Consider the following 18,210-nt stretch of genomic DNA (forward strand, 5'->3'; position numbering starts at 1 on the left):
TCTCTCTCTCTCTCTCTCTCTCTCTCTCTCTCTCTCTCTCTCTCTCTCTCTCTCTCTCTCTCACTCATTCACCAGAAAATCCATTCCTTTGCTGGCATCAGAGCCTTACATCTTTGAGATTCTGGCATAGACTGAAGACCGGCTGAGACATCCAGCCTTGTAGACTGAACAACTACTGGATTCTTGGACTGTCCACTGGTATAAAGTGATTGTTGGACTAGCTGGACCACAGCCTATATGCCATTCTAATAAATGAGAAGTTGAACAGTATATATAAATCTCCTCTGTATTGGGGATTTTATACACACACACACACACACACACACACACACACACACACACACATGCTAGCAGGACTACTTCCAGGTTGAAGTCACATCATAACCCTTGAGGACATAACACGTGATTTAATGACTCCTGGATTTCATTGCAAGCGCATAGTGCCGTGCTGGACTCAAACATAGCACTATTACACAAATGTTCATTCAGGATCAGTTTCATAGTATTGAGAACAGCATCCAGCCTGTTTTCTTTGTTGTGGTGTTCTTGTTGTTGTTGTTGTTGGTTGTCCTAGTACACAAGAGGCTGACATACTCCCTTTCGGTTTTTCAAACAAAACATTAAATAGAATTCTGACATGTGAAGCACTTGTGCTCAGCCTTAAGATAAGCAAAGAGCTCATAGGCTCTCTTTCAAGCCCGACTGTGGCCTCTGAGAAGCCTCTGGTGGCTCAGTGCTGGACCCAGCTGAAAACAAGGGCATTAAATTCCTTCCCATGAGTTCTCAGTTCCAGAAACTGGTGGGATGTGCCTGCAGGTGTCCGCAATCAGACAGGACAGCCTGCAGGAGACACTTGGCTCCAAAAAAGAAATTCATTCTGTTTTATTCCTTTACCAAAGGCTCTGCGGCCCTGAGCACATGTGCACACACTCTGTGCATGCACAAGTACATTTACAGCCATCAAAATCACAGCACCAGCTACAGTGCAACGGATGCATACAATTTGATGCTTTCACTTTGAACCAAGCACATTCTTGTCCTCAAATGCTTAGTCACTGTCACACAGCCTATGAGGAAAACTGCCTCACCTTCCATCTGGGCTTGCAGTCCTTGGGCCTCCAGTGGCCTCCTAGCCCAATCTCTGAGTCCTTGGAGAAGAGCTGATGGACTTCATCAAAACTGATCTCACTCACATTGACACTGAGGAATCCCCCTGCAAGTCAAAACACATAAACAACGGTTTTACTTTTTTTTTTTCCCCCTCTTTTCTTGTTATTTATTTGCCTCAAACTGCATGAAGGATCAGCATCAGTCAGTTCAGGACAGTGTGGCTTACTCCTGTGGTCACCATGGAGTTAAGGAATAATGTTTATGACCACCACAGGACATTTGGCACACTGGCTTAAGAAAATGAAAATCTCTAGCCCTTAGCTTTTAAGTTAAAAGAAAATATATTTGGAAACTCTAACACAGCACACTCTTACAACTTAACAACTAATCAGGTATTTTAAAGTGGTGTGTGTGTGTGTTTGTGTGTGTGTGTTTCTGTGTGTGTGTGTGTGTGTGTGTGTGTGTGTGTGTGTGTGTGTGTGTGTGGTGTGTGTGTAGGTCAGACATTAATTAACTTCTGCTCTCAGGACTCAGTACTTTTTGAGTCAGGATCTCTCATTGGCCTAGAACTTTGCCAAATAGGCTAGATGACTAGCAAGCTTACAGGAATTCATCTGTCTCTGTCCCTCATCTCTCCATCCCAGGACTATAAGCATGCACCAACACATCTAGCTTTTTATGTGTCTTCTGCTGACTTGAATTCAGGTCCTTGTGCTTAAGAGGCAAGAACTCTGCAGCTCACCAGTCTCCCTAGCCCAGGAACATGAGTCCTAGAACCTACTGGGGGACATTGTTCTTTCTCTGACTCTGGATCCTCTTCTGGAAAAAGGTGCCATCCAAAGAGGTTGGGTCCATTTGATGCGAAAGCCTGCAGTATCAGCAGGCTCCGCAGTCACAGATAGAATGGAGCTCAGATAAAAAAAACATTTGGGGGAAAAAAGAATGTCATGTAGACATTTTTTTTTCCTCCCTAAACAAACAACATACATGGTACCTTCATGTATTAGACAGAACAGCCAATCTGGAAATAACTGAAAGTGTGCAAGGGTTATATGCAAATATGACAACATTTTATCTAAGGGACTGGGGAGTCCATAGACTTGAGCACTCTGAGATCCTGAAGTCAATTCCCCACTCCCTGAGAGAGGACTGTTACCTATAGAAGGATGGGGGACATACTCAGAAATATTGGCTGACATTAATTTACTGGCCCTTCCTCCCTATCCTCCAGCCCCCAGAAGTAAACACAGGCACACAAGGTACTGAGGTAGGAGAGGAAGATGAAAAAGTTAAGAACACATAGAAGAAAGAGAAGCCTCTCATCCTGGCTATTTTGCATTTCTTACTGACTGACAGCCAAGAATCTGCAACCTAACTAACAGTGGCTGCAAAAGCAGTTCTCAGTCCTCAAGGACTCTGAAGACACTAAAGGAAGCTTCCCTGGGGCCAGACTGTTTGTGGGCTTGAGCTAGACCACCCAAATAAACACTGCACCTCAGAAGACCACCTTTTAGATACTTCTTATAAAACAAAAAAAGAACAAATGGTTCCTTGAGATAAATAAATATGCAAAGCAGCTCATATATTTTTAAGTTTTACTTAACTTTTACACAGTTTAAACCTTATTGTAAATTTCATCCTCTTGAATAATGTAATGTTCAAAGCAACATGATCATGCACAGTCACCTACACACAGTTCTGGGGGACTCTTGCTCTTGAAAAGGCCTCACACACCCCTGTCTCTGGTATGTGATCTTCTCTTGTATGGCTCTGTCTAAATATCTTTGCTTCACTCTGGCTGGTCCTGAGACGCTTTTCTATAGTGTAGTCGAGGATCCAGCTTACCTGAGAGGAAGTTTCCGTGACACCTCCCTGTTCTAAGTCCTCAGTTACTGACTTGTTGGTGATGATAAAGATGGAGTCTAAGTAGTAGCCCAGGCTAGCTTTGAACTCCCATGAGTTGGTTGGTTAGTTGTGCAGTGCTGGTGACTGACTGAACTAGGACATTACACGTGTTAGGCACGTGTTCTATCACTGAACTATATCTCTTTGTGTAATACGCCATTTGTTTGTTTTTTGTTTTAATTAAAAAAACGAAGTCTTTCCAGGTTGACCAAGCTGAGCTTTTAGTTGCAATCTTTCTGGTTTGGTCTCCCCAAAAGCTGGGATTCTGACCCAAACCAGCAGGTGCAGCTCTGGCCTTGAACTCTCAAATCGGCTGCTTTAGCTTCCTGTGTAGGCCTACAGGCATGCACCGTAATAATTGACCCGATACGCCTTTTTCTTTTATAAAATTGTGTGTGTGTGTGTGTGTGTGTGTGTGTGTGTGTGTGTGTGTGCGCACCTCACAGATCCCCTTGTTGTGATTACCTTAAGAAGGTGCTTGGAACCAAACTTGGGCTCACAGGAAGAGTGATAATATTATTGCTAAGCTATCTTTCTAGCACCCCCCCACACCAGCAGTTCTGAAGAAAGAATTTGTATACACAAGCCAGAATATTTATTCTGAGTGCCTGTCATACATCAGGCCCCTGATTAGACAAAACTAAAAAGCTAAGGATTTCCAAGATGTTCTTGGTCTAACAACCACCGACTCTACAACGTAACTCTCCCAGCTCTATCTCTACAATGAGAATGAATCGCTCTTAACCTAGTCGAATCCTGAACCAAGAGCTGGAAGTTTCTCAGTCCTCACCGGAACTCTAACTCACTAACATCCCTCAAAGACAGGCTGCCCTCCTATCCTCCGTGAAAGCTGGGAACACAGTCACATGTCAGCTTGTAGCAGTCTACTAACCTGACACCTGCTAAGGTCCAAAACAGGTACAAATCGGTCTAGAATGCCCTCTGCCAAGACTTTCTTTTACCTCCTCATCTCATAAGGTTAAACTAACTGGCCGTGGTGTTCCTGAGCCTTCCAAGCATCTCACAGCCACAGCTGCACCCGGGAATCGCTTGGTGCCTCTCCAGGCATCCCCTTCCCTTCCTCCTCTAGTCTGTATGCTCCGGTCTAGACATGGTCTCCCCTCGAATCCCACCACATCTGATGAAGCAGGCCTGGAAGCGGCTGCACACAGTACTCACACACTCAAGCATACACTCACGCACGCACGCATGCCACAGAGCCGTATTTGTAGATATAAATGCCTGTGTTTGCCAGAGTGAAGCAAGAGGAAAATCTATCTTCTAAAGCCAGCCTGTTATAGTGACAAATTTATAAACAAATACCCACCCTTTCAAGAGACAAGATATGCAAAGTAGCTGATCTTAAGAAGGTCAGATTTATGTATGTAAAACAGAAGGAGGCCTACAAACTTAAGAGAGGAAGGCAAGTCAAATGTAAGAGAAAACCCTTGATATCAGGCATAAAATATGAAGAATTGGTCACAGAGCACAAAGAGAATTTAGCACTCATCAAATAAAAATCAATTCCCAGCCGGGCGGTGGTGGCGCACACCTTTAATCCTAGCACTTGGAAGGCAGAGGCAGGCAGATTTCTGAGTTCAAGGCCAGCCTGGTCTACAGAGTGAGTTCCAGGACAGCCAGGACTACACAGAGAAGCCCTGTCTCAAAAAAAAAAAAAAAAAATCAATTCCCAGCAACCACATGGTGGCTCACAAACATCTATAATGGGATCTGATGCCCTTTTCTGGTGTAACTTGAAGACAATGACAGTACACTCATATATATATATATGTTCACACACACATGTATATATCTATAATATATAACATATATATACGTGTGTGTGTATACTGTCACACATACACACACACACACACACATATATATAAAATAAATAAGTCACACAAATATATCAGATGCATTTTAAAGTAAGCCCCTTACTGAAATGCCAGCTAGTGGTCAGACTACATTACAAGCAGCTTACCTAAATAATAGGATGCTGTGCTCTTGCACTATTAACAACTCTCTGCCTTTTCCCCAGCTTTCTCAGTTCAGCAGCCGTAATTATCGTCATCAGGTTTCCCAGCATCCTTGGCAGTTTGGTTTCCATCTCTAGTGCATATATATGTTCCACTAAATCAGGAGTCAAGCCTTACGGGCTCCTGCTGGCTGAAGGATGCCTGACGCCCGAGGTACCCTGTCTGCATCTTCCCTTGGATTGCTTCCCTCATTTGCAACCCACCTTGTCTGTTATCAGCTTCCCTATGTAGCCATTGCTCTTTGCTCTGTAAACCTAACCCTTTGCTCGGAAGGGCAGAGATGACCCAGTGACATGAAGCCATCCTGCCAGCGGCAATACCACCATTCCAGGTGTGGGTCTTCTGGTCACTTCCACTTCTTGTGGAACAGCTGGCCCCTACAAGTCTCAGTGCTTTACAAACGCGTTTGACAGTCACCTTCGAAGGAGCCAGGTATATAGGAGGCTCTGCTAGTTACCTAGAGGGCAAAGGGGAATGGTGGAACCTGAGCCAAGGCAAGCCACCTGTCAGTCTTACAGCCACACCCACAAGCCCAGGGACTGCTGTTGTGAATGAGAATACTGCACCACAGTTGACACAAGACTCCAGCTTCCTGAACATGCACATGTGAAGCAATGCCTCCTGGCTTGAAGCTGGACCTGATGAATCTGGGGCCTGTTGGGTTCTCAATGACCAAAAATGGACTATGGTAAGGTGGATTAAAACATATCTCTAGGCAAGATTCGGGGCATTGTTTTCTTTTTCTATTAAATGTAAGCCTCAGAATTACAAGCATTCAATTTGTATGAATTACTTGAGCTTATATCCTTCTTACAACGTAAGTCTAAGACTTCTAATCTATAGGCAGAGGGCTCTTTCCCTATAAATCAACAGTTTGAAATGATTTGATCACTTACACAGAGGCTGGGGATAGGGATCAGGGACTCTATCAGTTTTGTGTAGAAAAAGCCTAATTCCTGATTCTTTGCTTGATTGTGTTGCCCCCGGGAATTTAAACATCCACTGTCCAGACCTCTAGTGACAGCGTGAAAGACTCCCAGGAATACTCCTCTCATGAGAAGGATGTTCGCTCCCCACCCTCCAGCTGCCCAGTCTAGCTCTGTGGTAAATATGACTCACCCTGCCATCGTCACCGACTGTCCTCTTTGAAGCTAGCACCAGCACTCCTTCAAATGCCTTACATAGATTCTTGAATTTCCACAACTTCAAAATGTTCTCTTACTCAGCTATTTTCAAAATGACCAAGCCAGAGCTTTCTAAGCATAAAACTGGTTTTCAGTTATATAACTCAACTGCTAAGTGCAGTGCCTTCAGCACAGATTAAGTGGATGGTGGGTAGATAGATAGCTAGATAGATGGATAGATAGGTGGGTGGATAGGTAGATGGATGGATGAGTAGATGGGTGGAAAAGATAAATGTGTGGATAAGTGAGTGGGTGGATGGATGTGTTCGTGGATGGATGTGTGTGGATAGATGTGTGCGTGGATGGATGTGTGTGGATGGAGGTGTTCATGGATGGATGTGAACATGGATAGATGTGTGTGTGCATGTATGGATATACGCATGTATGGTGGCAGTAAAACTGTTGCCCTCCACTTCCTTTCTTACCTGCATTTTGTATTCTGATTCCATCAGGTGCTAACACATCTTTGAAAATACTTGTACCAAAGATATCCCATGTGTAAATGACCCAAGCTAACACATCCCGTAATTTCCCAGGCCCTTGTCCCTTAATTTAAACAGTACACAGTTCTTAGCACTCACCCCACCCCCAACACACACCCATTTGTAGTTTTCCTTGATTTGTTCTGAACAACTAACAAATAATGAACAAGTAAGTCTCCAATCAATCTCATTGCTTCTGTTCCCAACTCTGCCTTGTAATCTTCTCTGTGAAACCTGGGGATTCCTAGTGGGACTCGTATCTTTCATCAGATGCTGCCAAATTGCCTACAATAAAATAATTTGACAGTGCCCTTAGAACACAGAAACTGCCACCACTGCTTACCTTTTTCCTTGCTTCTGAGATACTCGTCCTTCCCTTTTTGCTTTGACACAAGGCACAATGTGTGCATTAAACGCAATGCTTCTCTCTTGTCCCCAAAAGTCACTATGCAAATGAACTCAAGAAAATGCATCATCTGCTTCTGCTTTTCAAATGTGTTTCCCAGAGACAGTCACATGCCAAGGAATCCCCATGCACAGTGTCTCAGTGATCTGCATGAATTATCGCCTCTACTAGCTCCTCACCTCACAGAAACCTTTTTCTTGCTTCCCAAGTGTCCAAAATGCAAGGTCACATTGCCAAATCCATACGTAACCCTAAGGCTAAGCACAAAGGAGTCTACACACTTCTTTCTACCTGCCTTCTCCAATCTGTCTGCTTCCTTGTGCCACACATTCAGCACCTTACAGCTTCTGCCAATAGTTACACCAGCTACTCTACACAGCTCCATTCCCTGACAGTTGCCTCCTGCCTTGCACAGCCTGGGAAATGGTCCTCCGGGGCAGACATCCACTGTGTACCATCCAATGCAGCTCCTCTCTTCTCACCTGACTCTTCCCTTCCTGGAAGTTCCTTCCATGGCATCTTGGTGGTAGTGTCCTCTTTGTTCTGTTTCAGTATTACCTCTGTATCCAGCCTCATAAAAACGGTTTGCTAGCTTAGGGGGTGCTCTTGTTTAAAAATGTGAGTTTTGGGTCTACTTTCAACACCTCTGTGTCAATAGAGGCCCACGACGTATGTCCATGGCGACCAACTCTCATGTGCGTATCTTTGGCTGCTGAGTCTGACTTCTCAAAGGAAGAATGTAGAATTCATCCCTCAGCATCTCAAGCAGGAAAGGACAGTCACATGACCACAAAAGATCAAAAAACAATAAACAGTACAGAGACAGGCCATTCTGCAAAGTAGCTTGCAGTAAACATGGTAGCTTGGGGCCACCAAAAGCAATGGTAATTCCATCTTCAGCCCTGAGTGGGACTGAGGGGAATTGTAAGCACTGCCAAGAGGCAACTGAGAGGTTCTCCACAGCAAGGGCCTGGCCTTGTTTGTGCTACTCAATCTCTCAACCTAACTGTCCACCCAGGTTTCCCAGAGTCTCTCTAGTATTTTTCCATAGACTCTTATCTATCTTCTTAAACCACATACAGTGTGGTTTGTAACAGAGAATGCAAGTCTTGGCTTGGCGGTCTGAGTGGTTTGGGCTGTTGGAGGCCTGGGTTTGAATAAATACCCAAGCTGATTCCAGTACCCGTCATCCCGAACCACACTGAGGAAAACACAGCCAGATGGCCTTCGTCCTAGCACAGTGCCCACGACCTCTCCGACACCTGTCTCTACTCCCTTTCTGAACCTGCCACGCTGGACTCAAATCTGACCTTGAAGCAACGGCTGTGCCTGGATTCTCCAGCTAACACAAAGCACTGAAGAAAAGTACAGAGTAATCCTACCATGATGTGACAATCCCTCATCTACTGCCTCCAACAGATCCAGCCAAGAGTCACATTGTGAGTGCTCTGGCAGGCTTCCCTGGTTATCTGGTGAGTCACCCTTCCGTGAATGATTAGCTGACGCTACTTTCCAACTCTGTTTCTCCCTTTCAGGCACTTGGTCCTACTTCGCTGGTTTTCTTTGTGTCCCCCTGCCATACCTCACCTCTCTCTCCCTTCTTCCCTCCCTCCCCCTCTCTACATCCCTCCCTTCTTGCCTCCTCTTCTTCTTCCTACTACTCTACCCCTCTGTCTCGCACATACACAGAGCTCTTAGTTGTATCAAACACCATGGAAGCAAGGCCTTAACTTTTGGGACTCATCTCCACAGGGACAGTCCACCATGTGGCCCGGGGACAGCTAAGGACATCCCAGTGTGCCTTCCCTTTTTCTACAGACTCCCAGTCGCTGCACACATCTTCCACGGCAGTGAGTCCACAGTTCCTCATTCCGCTGGGACTCCGTCCTGACTTCCTCCTGTCCTTCCCCATACCTTCTTCTCTCAGTCAGCTCTCCCCCATCACTGCAGGGCCTCTCATAGCTCATCCTCAGCGTTCTTTCTGTCTCACTTCCTCTTATTTCCAACTGCGTTCCTCTCACAAAATGCAGACCCCAAGCTAAGTTTCCCGAACTTCCAATAAAATATGTGCAACTAAATTCATAAATATCCCCATTCTCTATTTGGGAGGTTTCTGTCAGTTGTTTGCTTCAGTAAAGGATCACCACATCAGACATCCTTCAGGCAGATGGGACATCTGGCCAAGGGTGTTTTCCTCACCAGTGACCCTGACCCCAGCCTCTCCCAAATCTCTTTGAAATTCCCAAGTGAACACCCATTGTGAAGAAAACACCTAGTCCATCATTCATCTTGTATGGCCTCATTCCCCAACAGCAGTGCTCCCAACTCCCCCCGCCCCCATTCTATCACCCTTTGAACTATGTGTTCTGATTGAAAGAAACCTGCACAGACCTGATCAAGCCTTTTCTATGTGAGGACCAGGCCTGGCACCCTCCAAAGCCATCTCACCGATACCTGAGGATTCCGGAGCCCTGTACACAGACCCTTCTACTCCAGGCTCATCTTCAGTGTGACCCACTTACAGCCCCTCCAGCTGGAGCTGCCCTCCCTACTACAGAGCATGTAAGCTCCCTGTCAGCCCCATGGTGGATTCTCTTGTAGCCTTGTGCTGGATTGTCTTGAAGACCTAGCTTCAAAGTTCCCTCACTGACTATCCCTTTTACCTCATGCCTCTCTCTCTGAAGGCAGAATACTGAGGTGCTGCCTGCTGCTGGCCTGTTTTACAAGGATGCACTGAGAGCCCCCGTGTACACCCAGGCCTGCAGCCCAGCCACTGACTGACTGACCTCATTCACTCTCAAAGGCTCCCGCTTCTCTCTACAGCCGGCATCTACGTAGCATGACAGTTTGTTACGGTTAGCATTATGTGAGCTCCTCTACAGTTTATTTGCTTTTCCCTCTTTACTGAATTTCAATTCACTTATTAAATTCATCTTAGAAAGTTCCTGCATTCCTAAGGTGTGTAACTATGGGAACTATCAAGGCAAGGGCAGGGTAAGAAAGCCACTCCAGCTGGATTCTATCTGGATGACAAGCCGACCACCGGGGGGGAAGTCTGTCTTCCTTGTTATATGCCATACTCAACTGGCATTTCCCTTTTCTACCTCACCCAGAAAAATCAAAATCAAACCATCCATGCTAAACATGTGCTTATACCCTAGGTGAAGACAGGTTGCTATTTCGCTTGGTTATCACATAGATTCAACAAAATTGAGCATAGATTTTCCCCTCTGAAGAGCCTATAAATATTAATAGCAATGAAATAGTCACTCACCCTCTTCAAAGAAATAACACACAGTAAGATAGACTCTAGGAGCTAGAGAGATGGCTCACTGGTTAAGACCACTGTCTACTCTTCCAGAGCTCCTAAATTCAATTCCCAGCAACCACATGGTAGCTCATAACCATCTGTAATGGAATCATTACAGATGGAATCTTCTGGCATGCAGGTGTATATGTAGATAGAGCACTCACGTACAAAATAAATTTTTTAAAAAAATAGATTCTATAATATGATTGGCCACTATTGAATACCAAATACTACCGAAATCCAAACTCTAAATCTGGGGCTGGCTATCCTACAGCTACACTAGAGAAGAATCCAGAAAAACTTACACTCTTATGATCAAACACACAATATTAGTTCGCATCACATCTAGCAGGTACTGGTAGCTTAAATATCACCATCATGGAATGTGCTGCATCCAACCACAGCTTGGAAAGGTATTCTATTCAATTATTTTGAACGCTCTAAGAGCTTGTGCTTAGATATCACATAATGCTGCTCTCTGTTGTCAGAGGGAAGATTGTTTTAAGTGCACAACTAGATCTGAAGCTTCAGGATGACATACCCTTCTCATCCCCTTGATCACTGGAAAGTCAGGATCTAGCAAAGAAGTAGGAGAAAGAAGGAAGGAATCCAGTTATGGAGCTTTACACTCCATACTACGCTTCAGCTTCACTCCCAACGAAGGTGGCACCGCAATTCTGGGCATTCCCAATGAGTGTAGAGATGCCCTGGGCAATCGTACCATCCGTGAAGGGTTTGAGGGCTCTCTCCCTCCCTCCCTCCCCGCCCCCTTCTCTCTCCCTCCCTCTCCAGGAGCCTCACTATGTTGGTTATACTCAAAGTCCCTTTCTGAAGTATCCCCTGTACAGAGTCACATTTTCTGTCAAGACTGCCCTGGCTTGGCTCCTTGGACATGAGACCGGTGCTCAGTCTGAAGCAAAGAACTATAAAGAAGTCTGCTGTGAAAAGAGTGTCAATGCAGGGCTTGCCTGTTTTCTAAAACAACACAGGACTCTAAGTGTGTGGGGGGCAGAGGGCAGAAAACAGGAGTAGCAGCTCTAAGACCCCAGTGGAGAAGCAGCCAGAAGCCCACAGCAACCAAGCTTCACTCTCTCACGAGGAACTATAGAACTGTAGGAAAGGGATGGCAGCAGAAGGACCCATGGTGCCTGGCAGGCAGATACTTGCAAACTGTTTAATTAGTATCCATAAACCACTCATGAAGAAAACAGTCACTAAACCAACGACAAAGACTTCCTACAACTATAATTCCCTGAATATGCAAATGATGAAGATAAAATTACTGTAATCAATACTCCAATGGAACATTTCCCAGTGGCTTCAGTATTACACAGACAAAAACACTTGTTTTGGGAAACCAAAGCTGTCATGACAAATGAAGCTGTGGAAGTCACTTCGTGTCCTTTTTTTGTCATGGGACACACAAAGCCTGCACAATCAGAACACTTGCTCATTTGTTTGTTTTGCTAAATCCAGGGCAGAGTTTAGATCAATAAAACCACAACCTTCCAGGCTGTGCCCTAACAGGATAAAGGCTCCCCTGGCAGTTCTACTGTACGTGTACAGCCTGGGCTATGAAATCCAGAACTCTAAATTGGATCTCAAGTGTGGCCCAAGCATCACCAGGATCAGCAGGGCCCTGGAACACTAAGAAGGCACTTCCCAGTGCCACTTCACCCCTACCGGAAGAGTGCATAGGGCCATGTGAGCTATAGAACCTTCTGGTGATTCAGATGTACTCTCCCTGGAGAAAACTATACCCTAATGCCATGGGACAAAGTCAGTCTCCCTTTGTATTACAGTTACAACATCCATCAACAGTTAACTAAAAAACAACCTACAACTAGGGTAGGCAGAGAGCAATTTACTCAATACAGACATAAGAAACATACTTAGATGCTAAGGGAACGGGGTGAATTGTTTAATCAAAAAGATTTACTTAAATACTCAAGTATATAAAATCAAGATACAAACTAACATGTGGAAAGTGTTCCTGAAGTAGTTAGTGGAGTGGGTCCAAGGGCAAGACAACAGGAGCGATTCCTGATGGCTGGAATATAGAACTTTACCTTCACACACAGGAAAAAATAGATGCTTGAAAAAATATAGTAAGCCGGGCGGTGGTGGTGCACGCCTTTAATCCCAGCACTTGGGAGGCAGACAGGCGGATTTCTGAATTCGAGGCTAGCCTGGTCTACAGAGTGAGTTCCAGAACAGCCAGGGCTATGCAGAGAAACCCAGTCTCAAAAAAAAAAAAACCAAAAAAACCAAAAAACAAAAACAAACAAACAAACAAAAAGATACTCAGAATACACACGCGACTGGCAACTGTTATTCCATTAGTATCAACACCTGCCACAGGTAAACACATACCCAACTGACACCAAAGGCAGAGCCCTGAGAACCACAGAAAGCTAAAGCCACTAGTAACGAGTTAAGTAAAAACTTCTATAATGGGACACTGGTTTTACTGTTTGATTAGTTCAAAAGAGGAGAGGCAGCTCACAGGTTAGGAATGCTTCCCTCTCTGCCAAAGGACTGGAGTTTGGTTCCCAACACCCATATCTGGGAAACTCCCAACCACCTTCATAACTCCAGCTCCATGGAATCGAACACCATCTCCTGACCCCCATGAACACATGCACTGACATGTACATAAAGCCCTCCCATGAAACAGAGTTAAAATAAATAATTTTTTTAGAAAGACCACAAAGTCCATCAACATCAAAGTGATATAAACCAGCCCTACTTACTACAGTAAATTGAGAGAACCTGGAAACCTGGTACAGCAACAGTTATAAACTCCCAAGTGCTCACACACACACACACACACACACACACACACACACACACACACGGGCAGGAGCAGGAAGGGCAGGAGGACCCTGCACACACACACACACACACACACACACACACACACACACACAGACACACAGGCAGGAAGGGCAAGAGGACCCTGCTCTCTAGATAAGGAAAAGAGGATTTGTTTTTCTTTTTTCAGTTGTGATTAAAAAAAAAAAAGTGGAAACCACCTAGCTGCCCATCAGGTGAGAACTGGAAAATAAACACAGCATGTGTATGTAAAGACATTTTCCACAGTAGTTCAGAGAAACTCAGATCACAGGGAGACCATGAGTAACTCTCAAAACACCAGCTAAAAACTCAGATCACAGGGTGACCATGAGTAACTCTCAAAACACCAGCTAAAAACTCAGATCACAGGGTGACCAGTCATTGATACAACCATCTAATTGGAAGTGGGGTTCTTTATCTCATTTTTTAATTGAAAATAGACTTTTCTTCACAGAATATATTCTGGTCATGTTTTCCCTCCCCATGTCCTCCCAGACCCTCCCCAATCACCCAAATCCAAACCCTTTCTCTCTCTCTCTCATTAAACAAACAGGAATGTGATTAAAAACCAAAATAAAAATGAATAAATAAATAAAATAATAAATGAATAAATAAAAATAAAAAAAGTAACAACCAGAACAAAACACACACACAGATTTTTACACATAGAAATTCCACTAAAAAAATACACAAAATCAAAAAACATAATATTGAAAAAAAAAAAACCCTGTAAGATTAAAAAAGAAAAAAAGCCCAGATAAATCATTATAAAATAAAACAAAAATGAAAAACCTCCAAAAACACTATTAAGTTCAGTTTTGTGTTGGCCATCTACTGCCGGACATGGGACCTACCCTTAAGAGTAGTTTGATACTCCACTAGAGAAAACTGGTGTTCCCTTTGTACGTGATTGTCAATTGGAGATAGTTTCTTGGATAGGAATATTCCTAAAGCTTTTGAAACTATGCATTTGCTCTCTCCATTTATCTATGCAAAACCAAGTTTATATAAAAATCTATACTTACACACATCAAACAGAAACTAGGTCATCTCTGAGGGAGGGATGGGGAACTAACATTTGGGAGAGGAAGAGAGAGACTTTATTTATTTATAATGTTCTAATAAATCCAGAGAGAAAACACATTAATTATTCCTTTTAAATCTGATTTAAGAGAATTTAAAAGTTAAGTCAAAATATTCATTTTCAAATCTGAATGGGAAAAATACAGGCATTTCTCATTATCTTTTCTTTTGTATTCTCTTTAGTTTTTCAATCATCCATCTTCAAAAACAGTGCTCACTGCCCTTCCAAAATTTAAAATTAAAAAAAAAAAAAAGGAAGCCCACACAGTATATTAAGAACGTTAGCACCCACGATAATAAACCATCTACTCTGACGCTCGAGCCATGCCTTTGTACCCTTCTATAATGACCAAAGAACAGTTCAGCCGTAAGAAATGCGGTCACACTTACGCATGTAAGGCAGCTTCTCTGGACAGGGGAGGTGTGGTAAATACGTGAAGTTCTGCGGAAGATACGTTGTTGTTTGAAGAAGATAGTCACTTGTATTATTGCCTTCAGGATAATCTTGGAAAAAAGAGAGAGAAGAAGAAATTTACAACCCAATACTGCCCTTTTCTTTGCCTCTAGCGTGAAGTATGTCACAGTATGGAGTGGGCTGAAGTTATTTACAAGCAACGACCTGGAAAGAATATGAATAAAGCATATCTCAGCGAGGCCAGATACTCTGCAGGACTTCCCAAGAGAGGATAGGAAACCGCAGGCCCTCCCCTTACACACAAACACAACAGTGCCTTTTGCAGCCAGAGGCCACTTGCTCCCTAACCCCCATGGCTGGGGCCAACCTGAAGGAGCAAGGACCCCTTCAACCTTCCCACAGCCACACCGTCTGCGCACTGCTACTAGAGCACAGAGCAGAAGGGTACAGGGGATGATGATTCCTTGCCACCTCACCTAGGAAAATCCAAGATTTATCCATTGAATTTACTTCAGTCACATTCTTAACCTGCAGGCTGCAGCCCCCGAGGAGCCTGGAGCTGTTAAATTAGGCCCATTCTCCTTAGCGTCATCAGGCTCCACCACACTCAGAGCACAGGCCTAGGGTACCAGCAAATGCTCCCCTTCAAACCCTGCCTTCAAACCCCGTTCCTGCATGTGCTCCCTTTCAGAGTGCAACAGTCGGTTTCTCACCTTGGTACCTACTACTGGCATTTTCGGATTTCAATAAGATGAAGTTGCTAAGAGAGCTGGAGAGATGGCCCCATGGATAAAACGCTTGCTGTGCACGCCTGAGAACCTGAGTTCGGATCCCTAAGAACCATGTAAACATCTATAAAACTGGCGCTGGGATAGGTAAGGTTCCAGGGGGTTGGCGACCAGCTGGTCTAGCTGAAACAACCAGGTTCAGGGAGAGAGCCTATCTCAAAAACTGAAGGTGGAAGTCATAGAGGAAGATAAGATACCCAATGTCAACCTGAGGCCTCCAAACGTACACAAAAGAGTAAGGGCGTATGCATATGCATGGCAGTCTCTCTCTCTCTCTCTCTCTCTCTCTCTCTCTCTCTCTCTCTCCCTCTCCCTCTCTCTCTCTCTCACACACACACAGAGTGAATAATCTCATGAAATTATTCAATAGATTTAGTTGTGAATGACAGAATACAAAAACAAACATAGGATTTTGAACATGGAATCCAGGATCACAATTTAGTTTACTCTCTAAGGCATAGATGCAAAATTGCAAATCTGAGGAACAGGATATGCCCATTTCCTGCCGTGTGGACAAAGCTGGCCTAGAGTTGTTAATAAAGATAAGAGACAGAAACAACTGCCCAACTGCTGTGCCTGCTGCATCCAACCATGGACTCAGAGCATGTAAACATACTCCTGCTGAACCCTGGGCCTCGTGAGAAAGCAGCACTGCGCTGGTTATAGCGTGTGTGAGAAGAGCACTGCAGGTTAAGCGCCACCCCAGACCAGAATTTGTCACCATCAATGAAGTCGGTGGGGCTGCAGCCTGGGAACCAGGCAGACATTTCTGAGCAGAACTACACTCCACTCACAGGGCCACTGACAAAAGTCCTGCCAAGGGTCTGCCTGTTAGCATCAAGAACCTGCCTGCTACAGATATGTGGGCGGGTCCACAGACCTGTCACCAAGGCAACGGCCACCATATTCCCAGAATCCATTGGGCTCAACTCCCACCTTTACCTAGATTACTACGTCACCCCACATATAAATATGTGGGTAGTTCCCTCCATCTTTCTCTCTCTCTCTCTTTCTTCTTCTCTCTCCCCCTTCTCTCTTCCTGCGCTGCTACTCCCCTACCCCCCTTCCAATTAAACCTCTTACACATGAAACTGCCTGAGCCTGGTGTCTGCAGACGCTTTCTGCCGCGACTCAAAACCCATCACTGCCTAACAGCCCAATGAGATGGGCAAAGGCTCTGAGTCCAAACCCAAAGAAAAAGGTTCAGTCCCAAAGGCCTACATGGAAGCTTGTCAGTGAGGCGTTAGCTGAACTGCCTACCATAATGATAAATGGATCAGCGAACACTGTGGTATATCTCACCAGGTTCTGGGAAGCCCTGGAAAGCAGCTGGTAGGGAACTGCTCCAAGCCATGAGGGCAGGGAAAACAAAACAGTCAGCATTTAATATCCCCAGGGGCAGACCAAAATCATAAAACCTTCTCTTTGGGCCAAACTCTATATTCTCACTTAACGTAGCTGAGAGACTTTACTCAACATAAACCAAGACGCTGAGGTCCAATGAGGCCTCACTCCTTCAGGGAACTTTATAAAAAAAAAAAATGTATCTGGATATATCAAATGCAGGTATTTTTAAAACCATTTCTTCTTTCATAAGGAATTGTGCTCTGCCAGTGGGAGGAACTGGTGTTCTGAGCATGAACTCAGAGGCTGCACACGGCTGGAGGGACGGCTCCGTATTTAAGAGCACATTGTGCTCTGCTAGAGACCTCCGTTCAGTTTCCAGCACCCACACAGAGGACCTCAAAAGCACCTGTAACTCCAGTTCCTTTTCTCCTTTTCTCTTACCTTCCTGGGGCATCTCCCTCACATGCACATCTGCCCACACAGAGACATTCACACAGACTCATAACTCAAAAATAAAAATAACTATTTTTAAAAAAAAAAAAAAAGATTCTTGCTGGACAGTGGTAGCACATGCTTTTAAACCCAGCACTCTGGAGGCAGCTGGATCTCTGAGTTTGAGGCTAGCCTGGTCTACAGAGCAAGTTCCCGGACAGCCAGGACCATACAGAGAAATGTCTCAAGAAAAACAAGAAATCTCCCTCTCCACTAAAAATACTTGATTATTACTACTGCTGTGGGTGTCAGCAGATCTTTGTCAAATTCTTAGATTTATACCTTAGTTGCTTATGATTAAATAATTATAAATCAATAAATAAACTTTCCTGCTTATTAAAATATAACTAAAACTTCCTTTTTCACTTGACAGGAATGGGATTATGGTCAAGAAAAACAAGCTGAGCTTGCTGACACATGCCTTTAACCCAAGGGCTCAAGGGGCAGAAACAGGCACATCTCTGAGCTTCAGGCCAGCCTGGTCTACACAGTGAATTCCAGCACAGCCAGAGCTATGAAGAGAGCCATTGCCTCAAGAAAAACCAAGTAACAACCACAACACTAGAAATAAAAAAAATAAAATAAAAATATTTGAGAACCAGAAATGTAAGAGGGCGGCAAATGGGCCAAGAAATCAGTGCCAGAAGGTACCTCACGGAAGCAAAGGACAGAGTGCCCACAGGCAACCCGGAAGAGAAGAAAGACGCAGGAGGGGTCTCTGTAAAATCTAACAGCACAAAAACTGATTAAAAGGAGAAGGGTGCAAAGGAAGGGGGGCAGGGGGATGGAACGG

The 18,210-nt window shown here is 44.4% G+C and overlaps 1 protein-coding gene and 1 long non-coding RNA gene across 2 annotated transcripts in view; one reads left to right on the top strand and one right to left on the bottom strand.

Moving 5' to 3' along the window:
* Positions 1-18,022, top strand: part of LOC116086888 — a 21,795-nt gene extending 3,773 nt beyond the window's left edge. Inside the window, exon 3 of the long non-coding RNA XR_004117175.1 lies at positions 17,791-18,022. This is a non-coding gene — a long non-coding RNA (uncharacterized LOC116086888). The remainder of the gene's footprint in view (positions 1-17,790) is intronic.
* The window catches only part of B4galt6 (beta-1,4-galactosyltransferase 6), a 60,879-nt gene that overhangs the window by 18,350 nt on the left and 24,319 nt on the right, over positions 1-18,210 (bottom strand). The window contains exons 3-4 of the mRNA XM_031365054.1: positions 14,766-14,879; positions 1,089-1,213 (exon numbers count right to left, since the gene is read on the bottom strand). Of these exons, the coding sequence (XP_031220914.1) occupies positions 1,089-1,213; positions 14,766-14,879 (239 nt within the window). The remainder of the gene's footprint in view (positions 1-1,088; positions 1,214-14,765; positions 14,880-18,210) is intronic.

Source organism: Mastomys coucha, unplaced genomic scaffold (assembly GCF_008632895.1).
Source record: "Mastomys coucha isolate ucsf_1 unplaced genomic scaffold, UCSF_Mcou_1 pScaffold13, whole genome shotgun sequence".
NCBI classification, from domain to species: domain Eukaryota; kingdom Metazoa; phylum Chordata; class Mammalia; order Rodentia; family Muridae; genus Mastomys; species Mastomys coucha.